Source organism: Sylvia atricapilla, chromosome Z (genome assembly GCF_009819655.1).
Source record: "Sylvia atricapilla isolate bSylAtr1 chromosome Z, bSylAtr1.pri, whole genome shotgun sequence".
Classification (NCBI taxonomy): Eukaryota; Metazoa; Chordata; class Aves; order Passeriformes; family Sylviidae; genus Sylvia; species Sylvia atricapilla.
Window position 1 is genome coordinate 42,897,348 of NC_089174.1, and position 23,773 is coordinate 42,921,120.

Genomic DNA, 23,773 nt, shown 5'->3' on the forward strand with positions numbered 1-23,773 from the left:
ACAGCAGAGCCATGAATAACCACTTATGAAGAGGTATTTTAATTTCCTAATGTACCAGCAATTGCAAGACAGTAGATAATTCTTAGGGAATCTTTTTGTGGACTATTGAGACTTTATTTAAAGGAGAGAGGTATTTGAAATCAAATGGCTCCCATGAGAATGACTCACCAAGCCTGCTTTCCAGAACTTTCAGCAGGTTTGGGTCTTACTATGGTATGACTGAGGGGTCAGCTGAGTTAAATGGCACTCGTGCTCTAGTTTGCAGGATGATGTTGGTCATAATCACACATCTATTGACATCTTTGTGGCTGGCCAGAGAAAATGATCGTCTGCAGTTTCTGTTATTTCCTTGAGCCTTTTGGGAGTGAAACTTTCAAAAAATTTCCATTAGATTCTTTGCAAACACACTCCATGAAATAAAATTGCAGTTTTCTAAGGCTCTTAGTTTCAACCTGTTATTTGGCAGGAGTCCAAATCTCAGTCATAGATTATTAGCTTCATTAGTGTAGACTCAAACTGCATTTTCCTCTAAGCCAAAGAGACCCAAGCTACATGGGAATCAGGAATAAATCTTTGTGCCCAAAGCTAACATTGCAAAAATGCAAGTAATTTCGTTCCTTATCCTGCTGTATTTACCACCAATGCGCTACCTCGGTAAAACTTTGCTACCTTCAAGGTCATGCTCCCACTGTATTTCTTCCAGGGCCTCCCTTCCAATGAGCTAATTGCTGGCTTTTCCTGGCCACTCATCTCCTTCAGCCAGGGCAAAATCCATGTTAAAGGCAGCACGCCATGTAACTACAGAAACATAAAAAGCTCAAGTCTGCAGCTGCAAGATAAAGCATTTTTGCACTGCTTTGGGGGCAAGGAGAACAGAAAAGACCCTTGTAGTCAGCGAACTGTACCTTCAGTTTATACTTTTGTCTTTAGACCCGAAGTGAAAGACCATAATCAATCACCTTTCACTGCACCCTCGAGAGCTGACTCAGAAAGTAATGTGCTCCCGTATCCACTCCGACGCGGCGGAGAGCACCGGGTTTTATTTTGGTGCAGAAGGTCCCGGGAGAAACCGGCTCGTGAGGTACATGATTGCAGCACGGCAGGCTGTGTTCTGGCCCTGGCTTGGCCACCTGTGGAGCGGGGCCAGGGAAGCTGGCTGGCCGATGACTCAGCACCTCCTTTCGCCCTTCCTGGAGGGGAATGGGGCAGACGCCAGGCACCCCGAAGGTGCCGGGAGCCGCCCCGCTCTCCTCGCCGGAGGCTCCGTAGGGCGTGCGGAGCTGGGGGGCTGAAGCAGCCCTGCAGGCTTTCCTGCGGACGGGAGGAGGGGGAGCAGGTCTGGGCAGAGCCGGCTGCGTGATGCTGAGGCAGGCAGGCTGCGCTCCAGGGCTGGAGGTGCGGCGGGGGAAGGGACCCGCAGCGGAGGAGGGCACTGCAGCCTGGCCCGGCGCCAGCGACCACGGGCACGCTGCGGCCGCGGAGCCGGCGGGGGCTGTGCGGTGTTCCTGCCGGGAGGAGCTGCCGCGGGCGGACTGGGCCTGCCGGGGGAGGAGAAGGCGGCAGGGTGAGATGCTGTCCAGCCTCAGTGTAGCTCGCTGGCCTGGGGCAGGAGCCGTTCGGAAGAGCCCATTCCCGGCCCGTGCGAACTGGCCGCCCCTGCGGCAGCAGGGTGGGAAAGGGAGCGATGCCCTCACATGCAGAGGAGTCCCCGAATGTGTCTCCCGTCCAGCTGTGCAGTGTTTTGCGTGTTCGGTTTAACTTCGTGACAACCCTTATAAGGAAGGTGCAAGATCTCCAAGTACGTTTCTGTTCGGCACAGCACCAGGAAGGTGTGAGCAAAGCAGGAACATGGTTTAAAGGAGAGCAGATAAGTGTAGATAGGATGAAGGGTTGCAAAAATTACTGGAGATTGAACACAGGCAATTTACCGGGAAAACTAGCGCAGTAAAGACGTGGACAGGACTGTGGATTAAACACAGGCTCAGAGAAGTGTCAGCACGGAAAATTCTCTTACTGGAAATAGGAAGGTTGAAAAACTAGACATGGATAAAGCAGGAAAGTAATTTTTAAAAATTTCTGATGAGCACTCAGATGCTGTACTATCTCATCTGTGTAATGAACAGAATATTTCCAGCTGGTTTTCAACTTGCACTCCACTTTTAAGAGTGATGCTGTAGCTTCACACCTGAGGAACAACTTGGGTGTGCACAAGTATGTCTGGTTTTCTCAGCTGTATCGGTTAATCAGATTAAAGGTAAATCCTTGCTCTACAAACCGGGCATACTTGTAGCCATAGACCACCACACCTGTCTCGGCAATGCTGCTGTTTTGTTAACGCTTTTGTTACCATGAGATTGTGGTATTACTGCAGTCTGAAATAGGTTTTAAGATACTCAGAGAGGCTGCACTGATGCAGGATATTGCCAGCAAAAGAGAACATGTGCTTTGTAATAAGGAAAGCCATGTATGTAAATATGCAGTGCTAGCTGTTCATTCTTTCTGAGCTTGCTGATCACATCATTAACCTAAGGACCAGACACTTCAGTGGTAATGTAGGCTACATTATAGGATGATTTATCTTTTTACATTCTTTAAGACAGTGTTATCACTGGCTGTGTTTTAAGGTAAATGCTCCAAACTTGATTGTAGTATCATTGTGATTACTTCAGTTAACTACTACTACTACTACCTCACAGGAAGGTTTGTGATCAGATATCCATCAATTAGTCCTTGACATGACAGTCTGTAAAAACACTATGGGATTCACTGAGATTTTGATAAATCTTTTTTGTGCGAATGTTACTAATGTTCCCGTGGAAGGAGGGTGAGATGGGAGTGGAGCTGGAGGCAGAGAGAGAATATGGATAGAGCCAGATGCCTCTTTTGACACAACGAAAAATATGTAGCTACAAAGGAATTTACCTTTCATGTGCCTAAATATGACATCAACAAAAATTAGTTCAGAGCAATTTGTAGCACTTGATTCTTTGTTTTCTTATGCATCCTGCAGCCCTTTATTCAAGGAGAAAGGGGAATTCTCACCAGCAAAACTTCAATGCAAATGTTTTCATTAAGTTCAAGAAACTGGAAATTGTGTTATAAGCTCCTTGCCTTTCATACATGTCTTTATTGTAATACAGGTGTACTTTTCTGTGAGAGACAAAAGAGACTGGGAATAGATCTGATTCTAGTCTTACTTTCATTATGTTAACCGGACTCTTGATTTATTCCTGCATTATACTATGCTGGTGGGAATGGTAGTGCTACATACTACTAAAGTTGAGAAATGACACCCAAATTTAAAACAAAGCATAAGCCTTTAATTAATAATAAATAATAAAATTGTTTTGTTGTTTTATTGGGTTTTTTTTAGTCTAAGGTGAGTGAAGATATATTCTAGCAACATGTGAGCTCTTTGAGAAGTGCATTCAGGAACTGACTTTAGTTTGAAGTCTGGGTTTATTTTGGTTTGGAAAGCAGGTTTTGGAATGGAATTAAAAATGGAATGGAATGGAATTAAAAAACAAACAAACAAAAAAAGCAGACCTCTTTGCAATAACTCGAATGAAAATTTATCAAAGGTGGGAACAGCTTGGGGTTTTTTATTTCTTCTTCTTGATCTAAGATGCTTTCCAGCCCTATTCCTAGGAAATAAAACTTATTCAGGAGCTTGGAAAGAAAAGCTGTCTCTAGGTGGCAGGGAGGGAGAAACTGCTTCTGGAAAGAGGTCTTTCCCCTGGGAGAGATCGAATATCAGACTAAGCGAGCCCAGTCCAACCCAAAGAGCTCCCACCGGCACCCGGTCCTTGCCGGAGGACTTTGCCACCCATGGCCGCCGCCGCCTCTGGCCACGCTTTGCTTGGAGAGAGAGAGAGAGAGAGAGAGAGAGGGTGGGTGCGCAGCTTCTGTCCGCTCCCTCCCTTTGATTTGATGGCCTTTATTCCTCCTAATTGGATAAAATAGGAAGTCACTGACAGTCCTGCGTTGCTGGGTGTACTGATTTCACTCAGAGCAGCCCTGCAGAGTGCGGGGGGTGGGGAAGGGGAGGAAAGAGCGAGTCTGTACATCAGGGAAACAGGCTGCGAGGGGGCTGGGGAGGCAGGGCGGGGGGGTGGGGGGAAACGGAGGAAAGTGAATGAGCGCTCAAGGAGGACAAAGAGGGAGGGGAGATAAAGGGAGTTACCACCGTCTTGGCATCGCTCTTGCTTTCAAACCTCTCTCTAATGATATTGTTTGCAGTGATGCTCAGACAGCGAGCACCTGCTGCTCTGTAATGATTCAGCCTCTTTCAGCCGCCGCTGTAACACGACAGGATGCTGCTGCTACTGTCACTTCTGCCGTTGCCGCTGTTGTTAGAGATTTTGCTTTTGCTCCTTCTACCGCATGACAATTATTTTCCTCGTCTAAGCAGATACCAGCCTCAGGTGCTCAAGGTGAGAGTCTTGCCTTTCGCTCTGGGCTACTGGTTTACTTAATCCGGTCAGTTTGTTCAGTGTTTGTGGTTTTCTTTATCTCATCACCCTCCTTCCCTCTGTTTGTTTTGTTGTGCTTGCTTTCGGGGGAATGTTTCTTCCCCTTGCAGAAGAGCTGGAATTGCTTGAGAGGCGTTTAAGGAATTACAAAAGTGGTTGGTAAACAGGAGCTCAGTAATTGCAAAGCTATTCTCACTTCAGAGAAGCAGAGACAGTGACAGAAGGCTTGGGGGCACAGGGACCTGGGGGATCTAAATTTTCCTGTGCATTACTCCTCTTCCAGTTTGGATGATGTTGCTGAGCTTCGACCTTTTATTGACTCCCACTCTGTGATTTTTGCAGAGCACTGTGACTATTACTACCATCTCTTTTTGTCTGTGTCTCACAGTAATGGACTGTGATAGAGTTAAGGCCTTTTGGAGGTGAGCTGTTTGAGTGCTGATGCTTAAACATGTCTGAAGTAGCTGCTGACACTTTCCCCAGCCCCTCAGCTCAGCTGAGCCCTGATGCATCTCTCAACGGGCTCCCAGATGAGGAGAACATGCCGGGGACCCAAAGAGAGGACAGGAGGGTCCAGGGGATAGCAGGCCTTGCCGCAACCTGCTGTGTGTGCCTGGAGGCAGAACGACTGAAGGGCTGCCTCAACTCTGAAAAGATCTGCATCGCCCCTATCTTGGCTTGCCTGCTTAGCCTTTGCCTCTGCATTGCTGGCCTCAAGTGGGTCTTTGTGGACAAGATTTTTGAGTATGACTCTCCTACCCACCTTGACCCTGGGAGGATAGGACAAGACCCAAAGAGTGCTGTGGATCCTACAGCTCTGTCTGCCTGGGTGCCTTCGGAGGTGTATGCCTCACCCTTCCTCGTACCTAGCCCCAAGAGCAAGGCTGAAGTGACAGTGCACAGTGACAGCTCACTTGTACCCTCCAAACCATTCCTCCAGCCTTCGCTATATAACCGCATCCTAGATGTTGGGTTGTTGTCCTCTGCCACACCTTCGCTGTCACCACCCGCCCTGGAGCCTACCACAGCGTCTCAGGCACAAGCAACAGAAAGCAATCTCCAAACTGCTCCAAAACTTTGTAAGTAAAAGCTAAGTGTTTCTTTGGGTTTTTTTTTCCCTTTCACAGAAAAAGAAAAAAAAAAAAAAAAAAAGAAAAAAAAAGAAAAAAAAAAAAGAAAAAAGAAAGAAAGAAAAAAAAAAGGCGCTTTACTGTTCCAGGACTGTCTTACAGGGAGGGCACGTGATTGACTTGCAAAGCTTAAGCATGTTAAGACAAGGGTAGCATGGACTGCCTTCTGAGCACGGCATCTGGAGTCCTCAGAACTTTGTTTTGAGGTATGCAGGACTTCATCTGGGATGTCTGAAAAGGGATAGTACCACCTTTTCCTCTGCATTCACTTGTAGGGGAGTATGTGATTTGCTTCAAGGGTTTATCTGATAGCTATTTCATCCACATGGTGTATTTTCCTTATAAATTGGCTTTGTCTCCTCTGCTAGATCTTCCATGTGTGTTCTTTGCCTTACCTGCAGAGCGCTTCTGGTACATCCTTCCTGAAGTCTGTGGCTGACCAATATCCCTACCTTCCTCATGAAACAGTGAGAAAAAGTAACAGTAAATTTGAAGCAGTTAGAAATTGGGAAATATTAATTTAGCATCTAGCTTATGCTCTTTGCCTTTCTCTTAAGAGCAAAGCATACATTTCTCTGTGTCTTTCCCCATCTCTAGAAGCAGCTTCTCGTTTAACTTGCTTCTCATATATTGCCTTACTGCCTTTTGTGGAACATTTCAGGAAAGCATTCTTGCCAATGTAGGAAGAGTCAATTTCCAAATTAGTCTTTGCTCATCATAAAAACAAACAAAAAAGTGGTATCTGTATTATTTTCTCGGTAGTAATCATAAAGCATCAAAATACTGCATTACTGAAGTGCAGTTCATGCAATTCATGATTTTAACCCATCAAATTCAAAGCAAATCAAGCCAGCGATTCCTGAGCTGTGTAAAGCTGTGTAACTCTAGTAAAAAGAGAAGGCAGCACACTCTTCTGCTGGGAGCACAGAGCTGAGATTTCCTGTGGAAAACTGCAGTGATCAGCGTGAAAAATTGCATTCCTCATAAATCTCCTTGCAGCACTCCATGTAATTTATTCTCCCTAATGCCTTCCCTATAGTGCCGCAGGTTGACCACATTGAAGGCGGCATATACTGGACTTCACCCTGGAGCTCTGAAGTCACCAGAAGTTCACTTCTAAGTTTAGCACCACTGAGACTGAACCACTCAGTATAGATATGTGACATTTGGATTAGATCTAACATTTTAGGTCAACCCCTATACCAGTGAAAATGAGCATAACTACAGTGATTTCAGAGGAGGTCCTTATAGTTAGGAGTCAATCTTGAACAGCAGTTCCAGAATCATTGAAAGTTTTGAGTATTCCTGTAGAAACCCTGCTGTCTTTTGCTTAGATAATGGGTGACAACCATCTTTCAGATTCAAAGTAATTTGTCAGATGGAAACAGTCTAACAGAGAAATACTGCTCTACCATTAAATGACAGGGGGCTTTGTCTGTGGTATTACTTGAATTAACCATCTTGTAATTAAATAGAACTATACTAACTGAGCCTTTTTTTAAATATTGCTGATGCATACAATCTTTTCTTGTAGTGCAAATATTCTGACATTAAATATATGACTTTTTAAAACATTTTGCTTTATAAAGTCACCAGAGACCACTATTCAGTCATAATTGCCTCAAGAATCCTTTATCAATAACATGCTAACTTCATCTCTGAAGTAGAGGAAGGGGCGGAGGGCACAGAAAAAATTCTTTGGAGCTGTCACTGACAAAAAGCCATTATCTGCATTCAGATCTGCTCACATCTGGGAAATATAACGGTGATCCAGAAGTTAGGTGGTAGGGTTGAGAGGGGGTTTTTTGATTTTGGTTTGGGGGGTTTGTGTGTGTAGGAGATTTTGAGGTTTCGGATTTTTGTTTAATTTTGCTTTATTTTTTAAACATAAATGTGTTTTAAGGCACTGTAAACTTCCATGGCTACAGACTGAAAGGAGAGGGAGAACTGATAGCAGGTCATGTTTGGTTTGCTCAGGGGAGAATGTTGCATAGACAGACTTTATTCTAACTGTGGCACATAATTCTGACTATGGTAAGCATCTCTGATTCTCTGCAAAGAAAAGTAAGAGAATCTAGCTGTAAAAATACACTGCAGAAGATCTGCTTAAGAATTCCAAGAGGCATGAAAAGAACTTTTTTGGACAGCTCTTAAAGCACTGTCTTGAGGTTTTTGAAACAGCTGCATTTCAAACACATAGTTGTGTTTTATGTAGAGCAAAATTTGTTGGAGAGGTTGACAGATTGCATCAGTGCTAATGTGTTTTTTTTTTAATGCCTTTGACAGCTATAAAATTCTCAGTGACATGACTTGAAAAGTAGCATCTGCAAATTGGACTGTCCCTTCTTTTGCCTTTCAGTGTCCTTTTTTTTCTTCTTCTCAGGCAGAGTGAGGTAACATGTTCCCAGAAAGTCCTTAATGTGCTGAATTTTTCTTTTCTAGTCCAGAAAATTTAAAAAAAATACAAATTTCATATTCTGTGCTTGATGTACTGTTTCTTAGCCTATCCCTTAGCCTATCCCTTCCATGAGCTTCCAAATCCTTTTCTCTTCTGTCTTTTCTGTCTTACTCAGCATATTCCCCTTAAAGCTGTATCCTTCAAGGTCATAGTCTGCAGAGGGCTAATTGATTCTTCTTTCTCCTGGAGCCTAGAAGAGAAAGCAGAAGAGAGACAATCCTGATAATTGTGTCTGGTGTATTAGATTCAAGACCAGTCTTGCTCCTTTTGTTATTCTTTGCCCTTTATCAATACAGAAATCCTTCTTTTCTATGAGCTTACCTTTTGTATTTTAATATAATTTTTGCTTTGCTGAAAGAGGAAGGAAAGGTGAATGTTTCAAAGCATTCCCATATTTAGGGAGCTTGTCAATCTTAGCATAATTACACCACATGAGATATTATTAAAAGCAGGATATAATAATACACCGTACCATCTAAGTCCCTCTGAGAAGACATGCAGATTGTAATAATGCAAACTCAGTTCAGGAGCTAAATTTCACTTCTTCTAACACTGTCATCTTTAAATACAATTCCATCCTTTATCCAGGCTGGTTAGAGATTCAGCTCTGTAGTACTGCAAAAACCTGTGTTTCTGTAATAATAGCTTCTACATATCTGTAAACCAACCATTCCCCTATTTAAAAGTCTTCCTACAGCCTCATCTTTCCATTTAAGAAATTTTCCCCACAAAGCACAGAGAAAGGCCCATGTGGAGCCTCCCTTTCTGGAGTGACAGCTCTGCCAAAGCAGTGCAGCATTCCTGTGCTTTGGTTCTGCCCCAGAGCAGAGGCATCATAGACCTTGGGAGGCCAACCCAAGCAGGCCTTGGCTTTGGGACCACAGGTCTCATGACTTAGTGAAGTGCTGCAGAGCACACAAGGGACAGGGCAGGAGACAGACCACAACATGATTTTTCTGGAGTGGATTTCACTGAGAGTAGAGCTAAAGGCCCACCAGAGAGCAGGGTCCAGAGGATGCACATGTCCGGTGGCACATACACACAGCTGCTGCATCCATATCACTTTTGGCTTCCCTGGCCAGCTCAGGTGCCATGCACAGATGAGCCAGCTACACGCATGCCGTGCTGGCATCCAGCAGATGATCAACAGGCATGTCTTCGTCTCCCTACAGCACTGGACCGGTGCAGGTCCTTTAGGAGGCAGGCAGGACTCCTTCCTATCTCACATGTGCTGGTCCTCACCTAGAGAATGTGGCAAAGTGGAGAAAGGGTTCTGCAGTACTGTCAACCACCTCTGACTGGGAACTCCCCTCTCATATTTCTGATTTCTGTTTCAACTTCAGGTATGCTGGGTCAGTATTAGCAACAGATGCTGCTTTCTCATCCTTAGTGGAAAGGGGTTAAAATATTGCTTCTGAGGCCTGGTAGTGGCTGTTTAGCTGGGAAATAGACTCAGCTCCCCTCCTCTTTTGACAAGTTCCACTCCAAGATTAATAAGGTCTGTAATTATGGCCATGCTTTAAAGCATTCACATTTTCTTTCTCTTTCAGCAAAGGAAAAATGATATTAAAATACAAAAGGTAAGTCAAAAAGAAAAGGAATATTTCTGTACTGATAAAGGCATAGTATAATAAAAGGAGCAAGACCAATCTTGCACAGTGGCTAAATTTCTTGTGTCATTTTAGAGCTAGAGATGGGGAAAATTGAATAAAAATTGTACTGTACCTTGCGTCATACCATAAATATTCCTTACATTTTTTCCATGCCTCTTTAGCTTCCACTCATTCTTTGTCAGCTCTGCATTTGATGTCATTTCTCCTTTTCACAGTGATTTGGGAAGATCTGTACTTTATCTTGATGGCAGGCTAGAGGGAGCCTCTCCCTCCACTTGAAAGTCCTGCCGCCCTTTAACTTCAATTTAAAGACACAGGGTTTGTTCATAGTATCTTCATGCAATGTTTGTTTTTATTCTTGAAAGAGTATAATTCTGACCCATGCTCTGTATTTCAAATCCCCATCACAACACCATGGGGTTGAGTCCATGCCTGGCAATCTCTGAACGTGTCAAGGTCAGGGATGTCGCAGAGAGCTGCTCGGGACTGTACTCAGGGGAAGGGAAAAGGAGATGATACAGCACAGGCTCTACTTCAGCTTTTTCTGTGTTCACTGTTGCTCTGCAGGGCAGTGCCACAGGAGAGATTGTTTTTTCCCCAAAACCTGAAGATGCTGGAAGAGGGCAACTTAAAGCACATACTGGTCCATTTTTGACACAGTACTGGATTTGATTAGCTTCAGATACCTGGCTTAAGTGCCTGCATTAGGAAGCTAGTTAGCCTTCAGTTGCATATCCAGCATGAAGGGAGAGACTTCCCCAGGCGATTCCCAGAGTTACTCTAACAGGAGTCAGTCTCTTTCCGGATGAGTCTACAGGGGGACTACACTTGCAATTCAGTTTCTAAGTTAAATATCTACTACACGATGTGAGAACTCATTTTAAAAGCCTTGACTTTTCTTTTATGTGTCCTGTGAATTAACAACATCTTGTCACAACGAAGTTACAATTATTCACGGTTAAGATACAAAGCAAGTTTTGAGGCTAACTCAGGAGCTTAGTAAAGGCATGCTGATCTCAGTAAGCCCAGGAGACACAACAGGGCCTCCATTAACAAGCAGCAATAAAGCAAGTGCCACTGTACTGAGCCAGCCAGTCTGTATTGCTCTGTTGTTCCAAAGGTCGTGACAGCTCCAAGAGTTATATACTTGTGACAGGAGCACTCATGGGGACTGATGGGTTGAGATGCATAAGATGCAGCAATTTTTAAGGAGTTCAGGTCCATTAAGCCTTCCAAAACAATAACTGGAGATTTCCCCTCCCCAGTCCATTTAGTTCACACTGTCTTTAAAATGTCCTCAGCAAGCACAGTTTGCTTAGACAAATTTACTGTTTTGTTTCTTTCGGTATCTCCACCACCACCCTTTTTAGCTTTCATAGATTGCATGTGAACAGTTCTTCTATTTAACGTGCAGCAAACTACAGATTGGTCCTGTGTTTCTTTCTCTTGGACAAGCACCACAAATTCATGGCTTTCGAATTTTCTTCATGGGTGTGGTTTTCTTTTCATGCGCCATTCATTGTGCGCAGAACATGATGGAGAAAAAGCAGTATTTCCTATAGTGTTTTTTCTTAATGACAGTCTGAATTTCTCAGTACAAAACAGTGGTTAGCTGTTGTATTTATTTTTTAAAGCCTCATTTTGCTTTGTAAACTTCCCTGAGAGTAAGTCATACGTTTGTGCTACATGGAGCCTTTTGCATGTTCTCCTTCCTCATTTATATACAGATGTGTATGTGAGTATAGAGAATACAATAGATATACAGAGTAAATGGCCATTATTTCTTTATTAAAAAATGACATCTGCTACTGTTCTGCATCAAAAGTTTCTAAGCAAAACTGATTAATAATTGATGTAATTACAAAATTCAGGTTTTCATTTTCCACTGCAGAGGGCTAAAAATTATCTGCATTCCATATCTGTTGTATTTTTTACACTAATTATACTGTTTGATTTCCTGTTAATGCACTGCAAATAAAGCACACAGCAGTCTACCTCAGATTTGCTGTGCCTAACTTCTAGTTACAGAGAAACCTTGGGGAACTTTCTCTGCACCAGATGAGAAAGCACAATTTGGCTTGCTGGAGGCTAAGTAGCAGGTTAATTGTGGTGCAGAGCTGGGATGATATAAATGAGCATTTTCATCATTTGCAGTCTTGCTAATGGAAGTGCAATAGATTTGCTGCAGAAATCCAACTCAGAATCAATAGCAATGCAATGAGGCAACTGGTTCAGGGAGAGCACATGTGATGCCAATCTGTTGCAGACAGTACCTGGGCAGAGATTGTGATTTCTCTTTCAGGAAAAAGGAGATGGACCTGAAAAACACCATGGAAAGTGACAAAAAAAATTTTGAAAAGAAAATGCCTGTTTCACCTAAGGTGGGCTGGAACTAGCAGAAAAGGCTTTCTCTGACTAAGGAAAGAGAATTGTTTTCTCTGAGGGATTGAGATCTGTTTGGACTAAAGCTGGGTTATTGTTACATAGTACAAAGCTAAGCAACAACAGGAGTCCTTGTGTTTCAGGTCGTGTTCAAGCCACATATAATCAGAGACTGAATCATGGTGTGTATTTTGGAGATGGATAGGTGGGTTTAGTGTCTTCTTCCAAAGGCTTCTGCCCTCTTGTTCTCTAGGCAGACCACAGAGAGGAGCAGGCCCTGCCTTTTCTGGACTCTTCTACATTAGGCACACTGGCTGCCATTACAGTTTATACTGAAAGTAGACCAGTCTCCTGGAGACTGAGCATTGTGAATCACGACTTGATCTTTCACTTTAAAACATTTTGTGAAGTACCAGACACAGCAGGAGATACATGTCAAACTCAGGAGCTGGAGCATGACCAGTTGGGCAGTTAGGGAGCAGCAAGGAGGAAATGCATTATTTTGAGATAATGTGAACTCTGTTTATTTACACCCTGACCTGTCTCATCCTTCTCATCCATTCACAGTAGCATCTTAGTCACTGAGACAAAAGAAAAGGTTTTAGCTGAGGAGGAATGTGCAAGAACAAATCCAGTGGGACACAGCTGGTCATCCCTCAAGTCTCCCCTAAGCTATACCAGAGGCAAGGTTCATTCAGGCCTGGACAGGATCAGTAGTACTGTGGCATCCATCTATTACATTTGGTCCTGTATTGTTTGGCTACAAAAGCCTTATTTCAATGTATATCTTCTCGCAAGAGTATATTCAGCTTTTTCACATATGCTTTCCCTACCCCTTCCCCCACTTTTTTATATCTCTACTTCATCCTGTAACTTGCTGGCAGTGCATTCTCATAACTCAGACAGCTTTTTATTTTGGCAATGAATATTGTCTCAGTTCTTGAGATGAAAGGAAATCAATACTGGGTTGGTAGTCACATGGCACTAAGGGAAGTATATGAAGCTATGATCTTAAGCATAATTTGTGGCATAGTTCAGTATTTCTGTGGAATTCCAGAAAGGTGTTTGAATTTTACAATTTTTAACAGTCAATTAATTTGTGTGATTAGACAGATCAAAGTAGAAAAAAAAAGTATTAAGCTCATTCAAAAGCCTTTCTTCTATGCAAAAAAAAAAAGAAATATCTCTGAGCTCATACAAGATTAATTGTATCTTCTAAGGAGGTAAGTGGAAGAAGCTAGTGTAAGGCTACTAGAACAGCATCTTGAGAAGAAAAACTTTGGTTTTTTCCATATTAAATTAATCCAGATAATTAATTTAGTATTTCAGCTCAAATTAAATGGTCTGAATTTTCACTGGCATAAAGGTTCTCAGCTCTGTAGCCCTGTAAGGCGTATCAGAGCACTGGAATGCATGACACAATGTCATCCCAACTAAGGTTTCTTCCAGTTGTGGTGTGAAGCCTGAGAGCAAAGACATTGTCTGCCTTTTCCCTTTTTCTAGCATCTCTTTTAAAGGAAACCATCTACTCTGACTTAGTAATTATGTGTTTGTATTCTGGCCACTCGTTCATTTACACCTTTCTCTCCTAGATTAAAAAGTTATTCCGTGCCATGTATTTCGCACTCACGAAGGTCCATATACACTGTAATCAGCTCCACATTAGATAAGCCTTTTTGACAGACTAGATAGGCTGAACTCTACGATTCTCCCCATGGAGAAAGTTGTTTTCAGTCCTTGAATTATTTCATTGCTCTTCACACTTTCTTATTTTTCAAATAAATAGAGCCATAATTTTGATGGTACTTGGTACTTAGACATGGACTAGTCCAAAATCCAAGCAAAAGACAACAAAACCTGCTCGTTTCCATGATCATTGTTTAGAAAACTCAAGATGCATAAAGTAGCATCAGTGGCTTTTTAATACTTTAAGTAGTAAATCAGAGTAATGTCCAGTCAAGCAGAAGGCAAATGACTCACACCCTTGCAAGGTGATGCAAGGACCCTCACCAACCCACATCTGGAACTCCCAGGGTTGCTTACTGCTTCTCACTGAGGTGGAACAATAATCCTAAGGGTCAGTCAAGGGAAAAAAGACAGATATTGCCCAGCGTGGCAATGCTGTGTGCATTTTAGGACAAGTTTCAGCTCACTACTCATTCCCCATCTGATTCTGTCTTACTCGAATGATGCCTTCAGCAAGCCTTCTTGGGTGAACAGGAGGCCAGCTCAATGATTTGAACTGTGCAGAGTTCCCCTATACACTTGACTTCTGCTCATTTTTTTCAAAGATTTCTCCCTCCATGCACCACTGACTCTTCTCCCACTGTTGGCCCAAAGATCATTTCATTACTTTACTCTTCATTCAGTTTATTATCCATTACTTAACCCCTCATTCAGTTTATTATCTCAAATTCTCCAACATTCCTTCCAAAAGTGGAAACTGTCCTAGTACACAGATTAGTGAGATGGGAGGACTTTGTGTTTGCATTGCTCCTGTCTTCTCAGTTTAAAGATACTTTGTCTGTGGATGCTTTCGAATTTCTGTCCTTTAGTGGTTGTGCTGAATGGACTTTGCCTGATAGAGTTTTATTGTGCTTGATCATCTTTTATAGTAACAGGACATGAGAACAACGGGGCATGATCCTACCAAGAAAGTTAAAATGGCTAAAAATGTCAAGATATCTGGGATTTTTAAGACATTTTTATATTTTCAAAATAATTTTTCTTGGGCTGTGGGTGTACTCAGCAGGACAGTTAGCAGTGACAGTAATAATGCCTTACCAAGGGAAATTAATTGTATGATGGTGAAAAGGACAAGTACAGGGGAATGGAAGAATGATCATTAATGTATCTGGTCTGAGCTGATCAGGGAACCAAGCACTTGAGTCTGTTGTTATGGTTTAAAGAACTAAGGAGTACAGAATCAAAAGCAAGATAAAAGGCTTTCTGTTGTGTTGGTACAGGATCTTGGAAAGGCTTGAACTCTTACTTGCAAGAGCAGAACATCATTAAGTAGCCAGGAAAGGGCCAGGAGACTGCAAAGAATTGATTATAGCTGTCAAGCACAGGAGAGCAAGGAAGGTCTGATATTTTCTTGACTGGATAAAAGCAGGAAGGATCTGTTCTACAATGCCACAGGTATTTACAGTCTGCATGCCACTTGCAGCAGATCCCAAAGCAGCTTTTCCCCCTGCTGAGAATCTGAACTAGGGATGCAATCATTCCCCTGTGTTCATCATGCATTTCCAAGGGATCTTCTGTGGGGCAGATCATCTTGCCATCTGGCCATGCTGAGTGCACACTTTTTGTTGATGGAGAGATTCAAGGGATTGCCCTTCTTGCCCTGCGTTTTCTAGCCACCCCAGTGCCTGGAGTTGCTCTGCTTGTGCTGCAGACACTGCAAAGTATCTCTCTGTTATTGAATTCTCTCCCATCACTTTGTTCAGAACTCCTCAGTACACCCTTTGTGAGCCTTTGCCTCACAAAGGTTAGTCAGCTTACCCTTCTTTTTGAGGATGTTGATTTAGTACAGTATTAATAGATTTTGAATGTCATCTTTAACGATCTTTGTAAATTCTGCCAGCTACCTAATTTTTTTGGGACATACAACAGTGAACGCATCCTCTTTGTGAGCAAAGAAGGGTTGTGTTTCTGGATGAAAAGGCCAATGAATGCATTAGGATACAGGCTTCTGCTTCAATATCAGTTAACAGAAAGGCACCTTAAAATTCTCCTTTAGGTTCATGGAATCTGGCCAGTAAGGCCATCCAAATGGGATTTGAACACGTGAATGTTTAAGAACATTCTGTTCTTAAACAGAATCTTTCTGTTGTTTGCTATCTCCAAGCATTTGAATTTGCCATGCTATAGAGATTCATACACGCCTCCCATATAAGTAGCTTCTCGAGCAACCCTGTAATTTTCCTAATTGTTGCTAAATAGATTGCTTAATATATGCAGTTCTTCCTTCTCCACATTTGGAGCAGGAATAAAAAGACATGTTCTGTAAGTGTATTCAGATAACTGCTACAAGCCCAGGAAGCAGATTTGCTAGCTGTTAATCAGAGGAAGTACCAGTTCACAAAAGCCACTTAGCTGGCCAGAAGTTGGCAGGGCAGGGGCCTGAAGAAAAAGAAAACAGAAAAATATTCTGGTGTTTCCTGACCAGGACTAAGATCCAGAGAGTACTGCATGTCAGTATGGCAGGATTCAAAGAAGAATCTAAATTTATTTGTCTCTAAAATACCTAACAGCTTCCCCAAGCTGCAGAACAGTATGTGGTTAGGCTTTGCTTTTGCAGATTATCTGTAATACCTTCTCAAGCATGCTGCTGATACTTCCAGGATGCTAATACACATGGATTTTTAACAAATGGGTATACAAGCATTGCTGTCTGATGTTAACTTACATTTAATTTGTATCTTATTTTTCATACGTTAGACTGTTTTACAAATCATGATGATGTATTGGCAAATATTTTTCTGGTAATTGATCAAAAATGATGACTTAGCAGAAACTCAGACACACTTTTCAAAACGCATTATTGGCAAATGTTGGTCAAGTCATGAAAATACTACCCCTTCAGGGGAAATCTTAAAAATGTCACTTAATAAAGAAAAGTCAGACAATTTGATCAGGACTCCTGTGTAATTACAGGTCACATAAGAGAAAATTTGGTGTTCAGATCTATCAGGGAAATCTGCATCATGCAAGACTGAGCTAAAAATAGGTTTTCCAAGATGGAAATTAACAACTGTTCTTTTAAGGATACGCATCTTAAACTGCAGGAATTTTTCCTTTGAGGGTTAATTAACCTCCATCAACCACAGTAATATCACCAATTGTACTACAATAACTTGCTACCCTATGGTGACTGTTTCTTATCCCAATCTCATCAAGAGAAAAGCTTTAGCAAATACAGATCTCTCCCTCTGGTGACTTTGTGTCAATGCAGATTTCTTCATGATTACAAAAATTATCTGAAACAACTTTTTACCTACACACTGACTAGTTTTCACTGAAAATTAGTGTGCAGTTCAGCTACACTGATCTTTGTTTTACCTTGTGCTTAATTCAGGATTGGAATTGCTCTCTACATTTTCAGTTGCAGCTTGACCTCTCCTGGCTTAAACGTAAAGATAGAAATGTTGGGATGATCATTTGAAACCTTGGAATGATGCTTTGAAATCTAATACTTAATCTGATTTAAATTCTGCTTATTTAAAAAGCATTATATTGCAAAGTCATGGAGGTCCCATAGGGTGAATATTCATAAAGTATAAGAAGACCATCTAGCAGAAGGACTACAAATCTAGAGATATTTGTAAAAGTATGAGAGTTTCTGGAGATGTTCACTTGTTAAGAGAGCTTTTAAAATTGTCAGATTGCAACTTGTCATGTGTGATCTCAACCTCAGTCTTTCCTGTGCTTCTTTTTCTCACACTGTTAAGAATCTGCCCTTCTCACTGCTTGAGAAGCCTTCAAGCTCCTGCTGCTTGTAATTCTCAGCAGACTTGGACCCAGAGTTCTGCTCCTTGAGGCAGCTCATATTTTGAATTATGCATATGTCCATTTCAGAGGGGCTGCATTTCATGTCTCCTTTTTGGGGGTGGTGATGTAAGGCAGTTTAAGTACTATAGTGACACTTTTCATTTTTCATGTCCTAGCTTGGTTAAGAGCAAGCCTTGAATTGTGTCATTTTTCTCTCATGTGACTGTTTAATCACCTGAGAGAGCACTAGCCAGAGTTTTGTGGTAAGATTGATTATATTCCCAACAAAGTGCTTCCTTCAGCTGAGTGCCAGGAGGTAGCCAGTTTAGTAGCTAATGGGCTTCAGTCTAATGTGAAAATGGCGACTGTGATGGAAATGTCACTGCAGTGCACGCCAGCCCCTTCAGCTGGCTGCATGCTGAACAGTACTGAAAGGATTGGAGGCTGCTCAGGTTTACAGGTGAGGGAAGATGCTCCTAATCTGGACTACACAGGGCTGTGCTGTGGGGGCACATCACCTCCTCCTTTGAAAGTGTCAGGGCAGCATGTGTAGGGATATCAAGACATGCAAGTGGAGAAAACTGTTCCTGCAGGGGTAATGATGGCTTTTTTTGCCCTGTTAGCCTTTATAGGGCTGGTGCTATGAGCTTTGCAATATCAGTTCTGGCATCAGCAAAGGATGCTCCAGGATCAGCTGGGACCCCAGTTTGCAAGGCACGAAGTGGCGAGATCTTCCATTAAACGCCACCAAACACACATTCTGACAGCAGCTGACTTTCATATCCATTACAAGACTGGGAGAGAGCTAAGGAAATATACTCACCAGTTCCATTTTACACAGCATGAGTCAATAATAACACTATAGGTGACAGTTTACAAGTGTTTTGCCTTGCTTGGATGAATTCATATTCTCTGAGTGCCAACAGCGCCTCTTACAGATGCCTCTGTGATCTACCCTGTATAACAGAGGAAACCTCTGACAGCACCAAGAATGGAAAGGGAACTGTGCTTCCTTTAAACAGTAGCATCTACTAAGGAAAAGCCTGGAAGAAAGAGTAGAAAATTTGCAAATAAAGGCTAGTAAATATAGACTTATACTTACAGGCATGTGCATAAAGACACAGCAAAGTAAAAATCATTCCAGAATCCTTCTCTTAGCAAGATTTTTTTTCTTTTCTTTTTCATTTCTGAAAAGAAATATTGTTTAAAATACATAGGAAAACAACGTCTTCACTGTTAAAATGCCTTTCTGGCATTTATTGCTAAAAAATGAATGAAATAGATGGAAACAAAATAAGATCCTGACATTTCAAGTCAGACTGTTTTTCTGTCATTGTCATTGAATGTAATAGACTGTTAGCTAATGGCTCCCTTCAGGGGAAAAAAAGAAGCAATGTTGCACTTCTTTGACAACTGACAGAGTACTAGTTAACCAAGGTCTGGTGATCACATTTCCCTAAGTTGAGAGTTTCGGGTGCTGTAGAATAGTCATTCACCCTTTGGCTGAACTTCAACTAGCTGCAGGGCCTGTTTGTGTTTGTGTCTGGTTTCTGTTTTTGTTTTGTTTATTTGTTTGTTTTTAATAGAGATTGCTTCTTTCCAGTCTTGGCTAGTTTCAATTTTTGCACATAAATACACAAAATCAGAGCATAGTTTCGTTGAGCACTGTCTGGTCCATGGCTGTTTTTTCAGCCTGTCCACTGTATAGCATGGGCTCAGGCCTCAGTTCCTCAGCCACTCATGGACCTCCATTAAACTTAGCAGCTTTGATGTGCAGGAAGCAAGGCTGCAGCATGACCTTCACAGCATCACCTCCTGTGCCACTGGCCAGGGCACCTTTCCCTGGGCAACAGCCAATGTGAGAGTGCTTATGTCTCTTCTTCTCCTGCTTGGGTTGGAGGAGGAAGGAGCACACATTCTGCCAGATGGAGAAGCACAGCTGTGGGAACAAGAGGAGCTGTGAAGGACCTGCTGTGCATTACCTTGGCACTGGGGAGGTTTGCAGGCACCCGATGGATACACAGCACAAGGATAGCTCCAGCTCTCCAGGCAAAAAAGGAGACCCTTTGGGCAGGAGAAGAAGAGGCATAAGCACTCTCTGAATGCCCATGGGACACTCACATGTCTAAGTGCAATTTCTTTAGCAGAAGCTGCCTCTTTGCTTGTCAGTCCTGTCCAGAAAGATGTTTTAGCTTTACCCTTCACTATTGTCATTAATATAATAAATTGAGGATAATTTCTTGGTTTGAAACAGCTCTGTCTTCTGCTGTGTAGGTGGGAAAATGATGCCAGGAACAATTCTTTCTTCTCCTGCCAATTTGCTTTTCTCTGCAGCAGGGATATATACCGGTTCTGTATAGATGCTGCTGTTAGCAAAAAGCAACCTAAGCACTGCCTCAGCTAGAAATGCAAGATTGATTACATTAGATGTGCTTTATTCCCAGTGTCCTGCATCAAATCAGCTCCAAAATAGGTTAATACTGTTGCTTCAGAGTGGAAAATGCCAATGTTATTATAGGGTTTGTTATGGATAGACAGCTTGGTACAGAGCACAAATACATGGAATTGAGTCACTGCCAGACTTGTATTTGAGAAGAGAGGTCAAATGAAGGTTTGCATGAGAAGATATCCCTTGTACCAAACTCAGCATGGTTTGCTGGGATAACCCAGGGAGCTGTATCCTCTTCACATCTGAGTTCAGCTCTGCTTATAGTCCTGCTTGCATAAGACTGAAGCACTTTTTCAGCCATGGTCTGAGTTATTCTGCTGCTTCATGATTAGGACAGGACATCATGACAACACTTTAAATTTCACTTGAAAATGAAAAATGTCTTCTAGAAAGCATCTAGCTTGAAACTACAGGGAAATTACTGGAAGCAGAGCAGAGCACATGATGCCTACTGCAGGTACAAAAGCCTCTATAGCGTCCTTGTGCACTGCAACAGATGGATCATAGCTTTTTCGGTACAACATGTGGTAACTAAAAGGCAGCAAGCCTCTGCTCCAACATTAGTAATAGTGGAGAGGTTAGGGGATTTTTCATGGCTCTAGAATTAGGAGATCAAGTTTTACTTTGTCTTTGCTTTGTGAAGTTCTTCTCTAGTGGTCCACTGTAACAGAGAGGAAACTGACATTACCAACCATATGAAGCCAATGTACCACCTACATGAGGGTGTGATCCTTGACTTTCTGTGGATTGATGTGCAAGTGAATGAACAAAGCTTTTCCAACTGTCTTATCCCAAAGTGCCTTTGGAGTTCAGTTTATGAGTGTTACTGCATGAAGAGTGTGGGGTCCCACTGTGGATGTGAGATGGTCTATTCACAGTCACAATGGAAATTTGTGCAGAGCTAGAGTGAATGCTTGATTTGAAGGGGTGCCCCAAGAAGGAGAGAGTGATGCTGTTCCATGACCAAGGAGTGCTGCACAGAGCCTTACATCATGCTCCCATACCCCAGTCCCCATGGGCTACATAGCATCTCATTTGTGGCAGCCTTTGCTGCTAATTCATCTTCCAGAGGAGGCATCTCTAGGGCAAGATTGTGGTTTCACACAGTAACCTGGAGGCGCCTGACCAGTAAATTACTGGTTGCCTTTTAGGGAAGACTAGTGCTAAGCTACCAGTTCAGGCCTGTATACTTGGTTGATTGTTCTTCAGGACTGCAGGCTGTGAGGAGGTCCCAGTCCTTCTCCAGGAAATTACCATGTCAACACAGTTAAATTTTCAGGGTCAGATCTGCTAGTTCTTTTACATTTTTTCCTGGCCTTTGCACCCTCTCAGGTCACAACTTATATCTATCCTGCACCCCACGTTCTTTTTTTTGGTAAATGTAAGAGGAGTAGTCAACTGTAAGTTGGGGAAATAACATCTCTGAGACTTCTCTGTGTCTCCTGTTACTGTTGCATAGTTTGTGTAGTGCTGCAGTCCGCAAGGCATGAGGCAAAATGCTGCACACCTTCTAGGTACCAAACAGTAAAGGATTCTTTGGCTCACAAACTACTGGCAGCCAAAGTGATGCTCTGCCACATGATACACTTGTTTCACATTCAGACTGGAGCAGAAAGCAAACACTGTAGGCCATTTTTTACTTTTCCAGTGGATATGGCTGAGGGTAGATCTGTCATGAGAGGTAAGATCTCAAAAGAGGAAACAAACCTAATTTTCTCATAGCTACTCTTACAATAAAGTTCATGTGTGAGTTAATGCCTGATTAACGAAGATGTAATTTTAGGCCTGACTGCTAAGATTTTACCAAACACGCTGTAACAATCAAGCACCTGCTTTCATTTACTTTGTTGGAATGATCTTCAAGACTCATGGACTTCTACAGGTATTAATCTAATCTTGGTATCTGGAAGATAATTGAAAAACTTGGACTCAGCATGCAGTGGATGATGGCCTTATATGCTATGGCTGTCTTCTCACCCTTTCTTAGAGATTTGAAAAACCCAAACCAAAAACATCTGTCTAAAAGAGGTTTATTGTCCTATTGCATTCACTGATACTTGTGATTAACTGTCTGTCTCTTGACAACCCTCATCTACCTTCTGTTTCCAAGGTAGATTTTTTTTTCTTTTTTTTTAAGAGGTCTCTTGCATTCTGAAGCATTTCAGTGGCATATTGTTTCCTGTTCTCAATGCCTTATATCATGTCCTGGTTATCTGACACTTCTAGAGAATGACAGGGAAGCTAAAGGCTCTTTATCTATTGTCTTGGGATATGGCTAAGACTCCTTTCACTTAGAAATTCAAGATCTTTAGAGGGAAATGGGAGAGTTGCAATGGCTTCTCATTAGGCTAAAATTACTATATTGTTACAGATATTAAATAGAATAATCCTGAAAGCTCCTAGTTTATTAGCACTGCCTGATAAGAGCTTACACTCTAAGAGATTAGCACTTACAGATAAGAGCTGGTGGAACAATATTTCCAGGGGACCATCCTTATTCATCTCTTTTTTTCTCTAAAAGAAAGACCACGGACCCAGAGCATAGCTAATTTTACTTTTCCTTCAAAAGAAATGCCTTGCTGTTTCATCTTCCATGGTGCAGTCTGGTCCTTTTGGAGAACTATATAACAATCTGTTCTTGCCGTGATGGGGGAGGCCATAATTTATTCTGCCCAAAAATGGCTTCTCAGGAGTGTAAGGCATTAATAGTGAGCAAGCTACCAGGTACATAAATCTCCAGAGACAGATAGAACTCTCTCCAGTAAATGAGGATTCTTGTACAGCCTCCCACTCCGCTTTCCAGGGTGTTGCCAATTTTAAGGATGACAGTTATACCAGACCTTTTCTAGTAATATTTTACTCAGTTCCTCTCACAAAAATACACTCAGTTCTGTAATTGCTTCTCATAAAATGCATTTGTCTCCCTAACTCCTGCCATGTCATTCTTGCAGTGCAAGGTCTTTCTGGTGCTAATAGAGCTTTTGCAAGCTCAGGATCATGAAGCCATGGGGAAGGGTACTGAAATCCAGTCAGAGCCTGGATTATCACGAAGGGGTATTTTTTGTGCAGTAGTTGCCTGGGGCAGGAGTCATCCAGACTCTATACTGACCAACCTACTTAGGTACCACAAATAATGTGCCACAGGGGCTGAAAATTACCTGAATGGGGGTCAGAAATAATCAGCTCTCTCCACAAGCGCAATAGTGGCATTTTGAGAGGCACACTGTTCTAGGCAACGTGGACAACAAGGGTCTGTTTTCTCAGGGCTGCATCCCTTTTGTCTTCTTGGAGATGACAGGGCTTGGCTTTGCTTTGGACAAAGGTCAAAGAAATTCAGAGCAGCATTGCAGAAAGCTGAAGGTTTGAGCCTCAGCAGAAGCAGTGTGTAGCAGCCACAAGACCTGGTCAAAACCAAACCACTTTCCAAGCAGGTTGGATGTCCCTTGTGCTGCCCAGCTGAGAGCAAAGTTTGTGACTATTCCTCGTGGGCATGTGAGAAGGGAGAGCACAATAGCTGAAACAGCATGGCTATAGTGCCTGCTGGTTTGGGTTGTAACTGTGTGCAAAAGCCCTACAAAAACAAAGTCGCAGCTGCTTGCTCATTTTGTGTGACAGCCCTTAGTTAATGCTGTGTAATGTAAGAACTGCTCTCTGTCAAAACCTCTGTGTCCCTTCTTCCTCTGGCCTCCCTCCCCAGTCACTACCAGACACATCTTCAAACTGAAAACCTGTCCCTCCTGACCTGGAAGAGGAGCACATCAGGGCAGACTTTACAT

At 42.5% G+C, this 23,773-nt stretch overlaps 3 protein-coding genes across 3 annotated transcripts in view; 2 read left to right on the top strand and 1 right to left on the bottom strand.

The window, feature by feature from the left end:
- Positions 1 to 23,773, bottom strand: part of HOOK3 (hook microtubule tethering protein 3) — a 563,324-nt gene that overhangs the window by 200,389 nt on the left and 339,162 nt on the right. The window lies entirely within an intron of this gene.
- Positions 4,171 to 4,622, top strand: LOC136374389 (uncharacterized). Its single transcript, XM_066339728.1, has one exon. The coding sequence runs from the start codon at positions 4,314 to 4,316 to the stop codon at positions 4,473 to 4,475; it is 162 nt and encodes a 53-aa protein (XP_066195825.1). The 5' UTR covers positions 4,171 to 4,313; the 3' UTR covers positions 4,476 to 4,622.
- The window catches only part of LOC136374387 (pro-neuregulin-3, membrane-bound isoform-like), a 76,351-nt gene continuing 57,194 nt past the window's right edge, over positions 4,617 to 23,773 (top strand). The window contains exon 1 of the mRNA XM_066339727.1: positions 4,617 to 5,551. Coding sequence (XP_066195824.1) covers positions 4,924 to 5,551 — 628 coding nt within the window. The 5' untranslated portion in view covers positions 4,617 to 4,923. The remainder of the gene's footprint in view (positions 5,552 to 23,773) is intronic.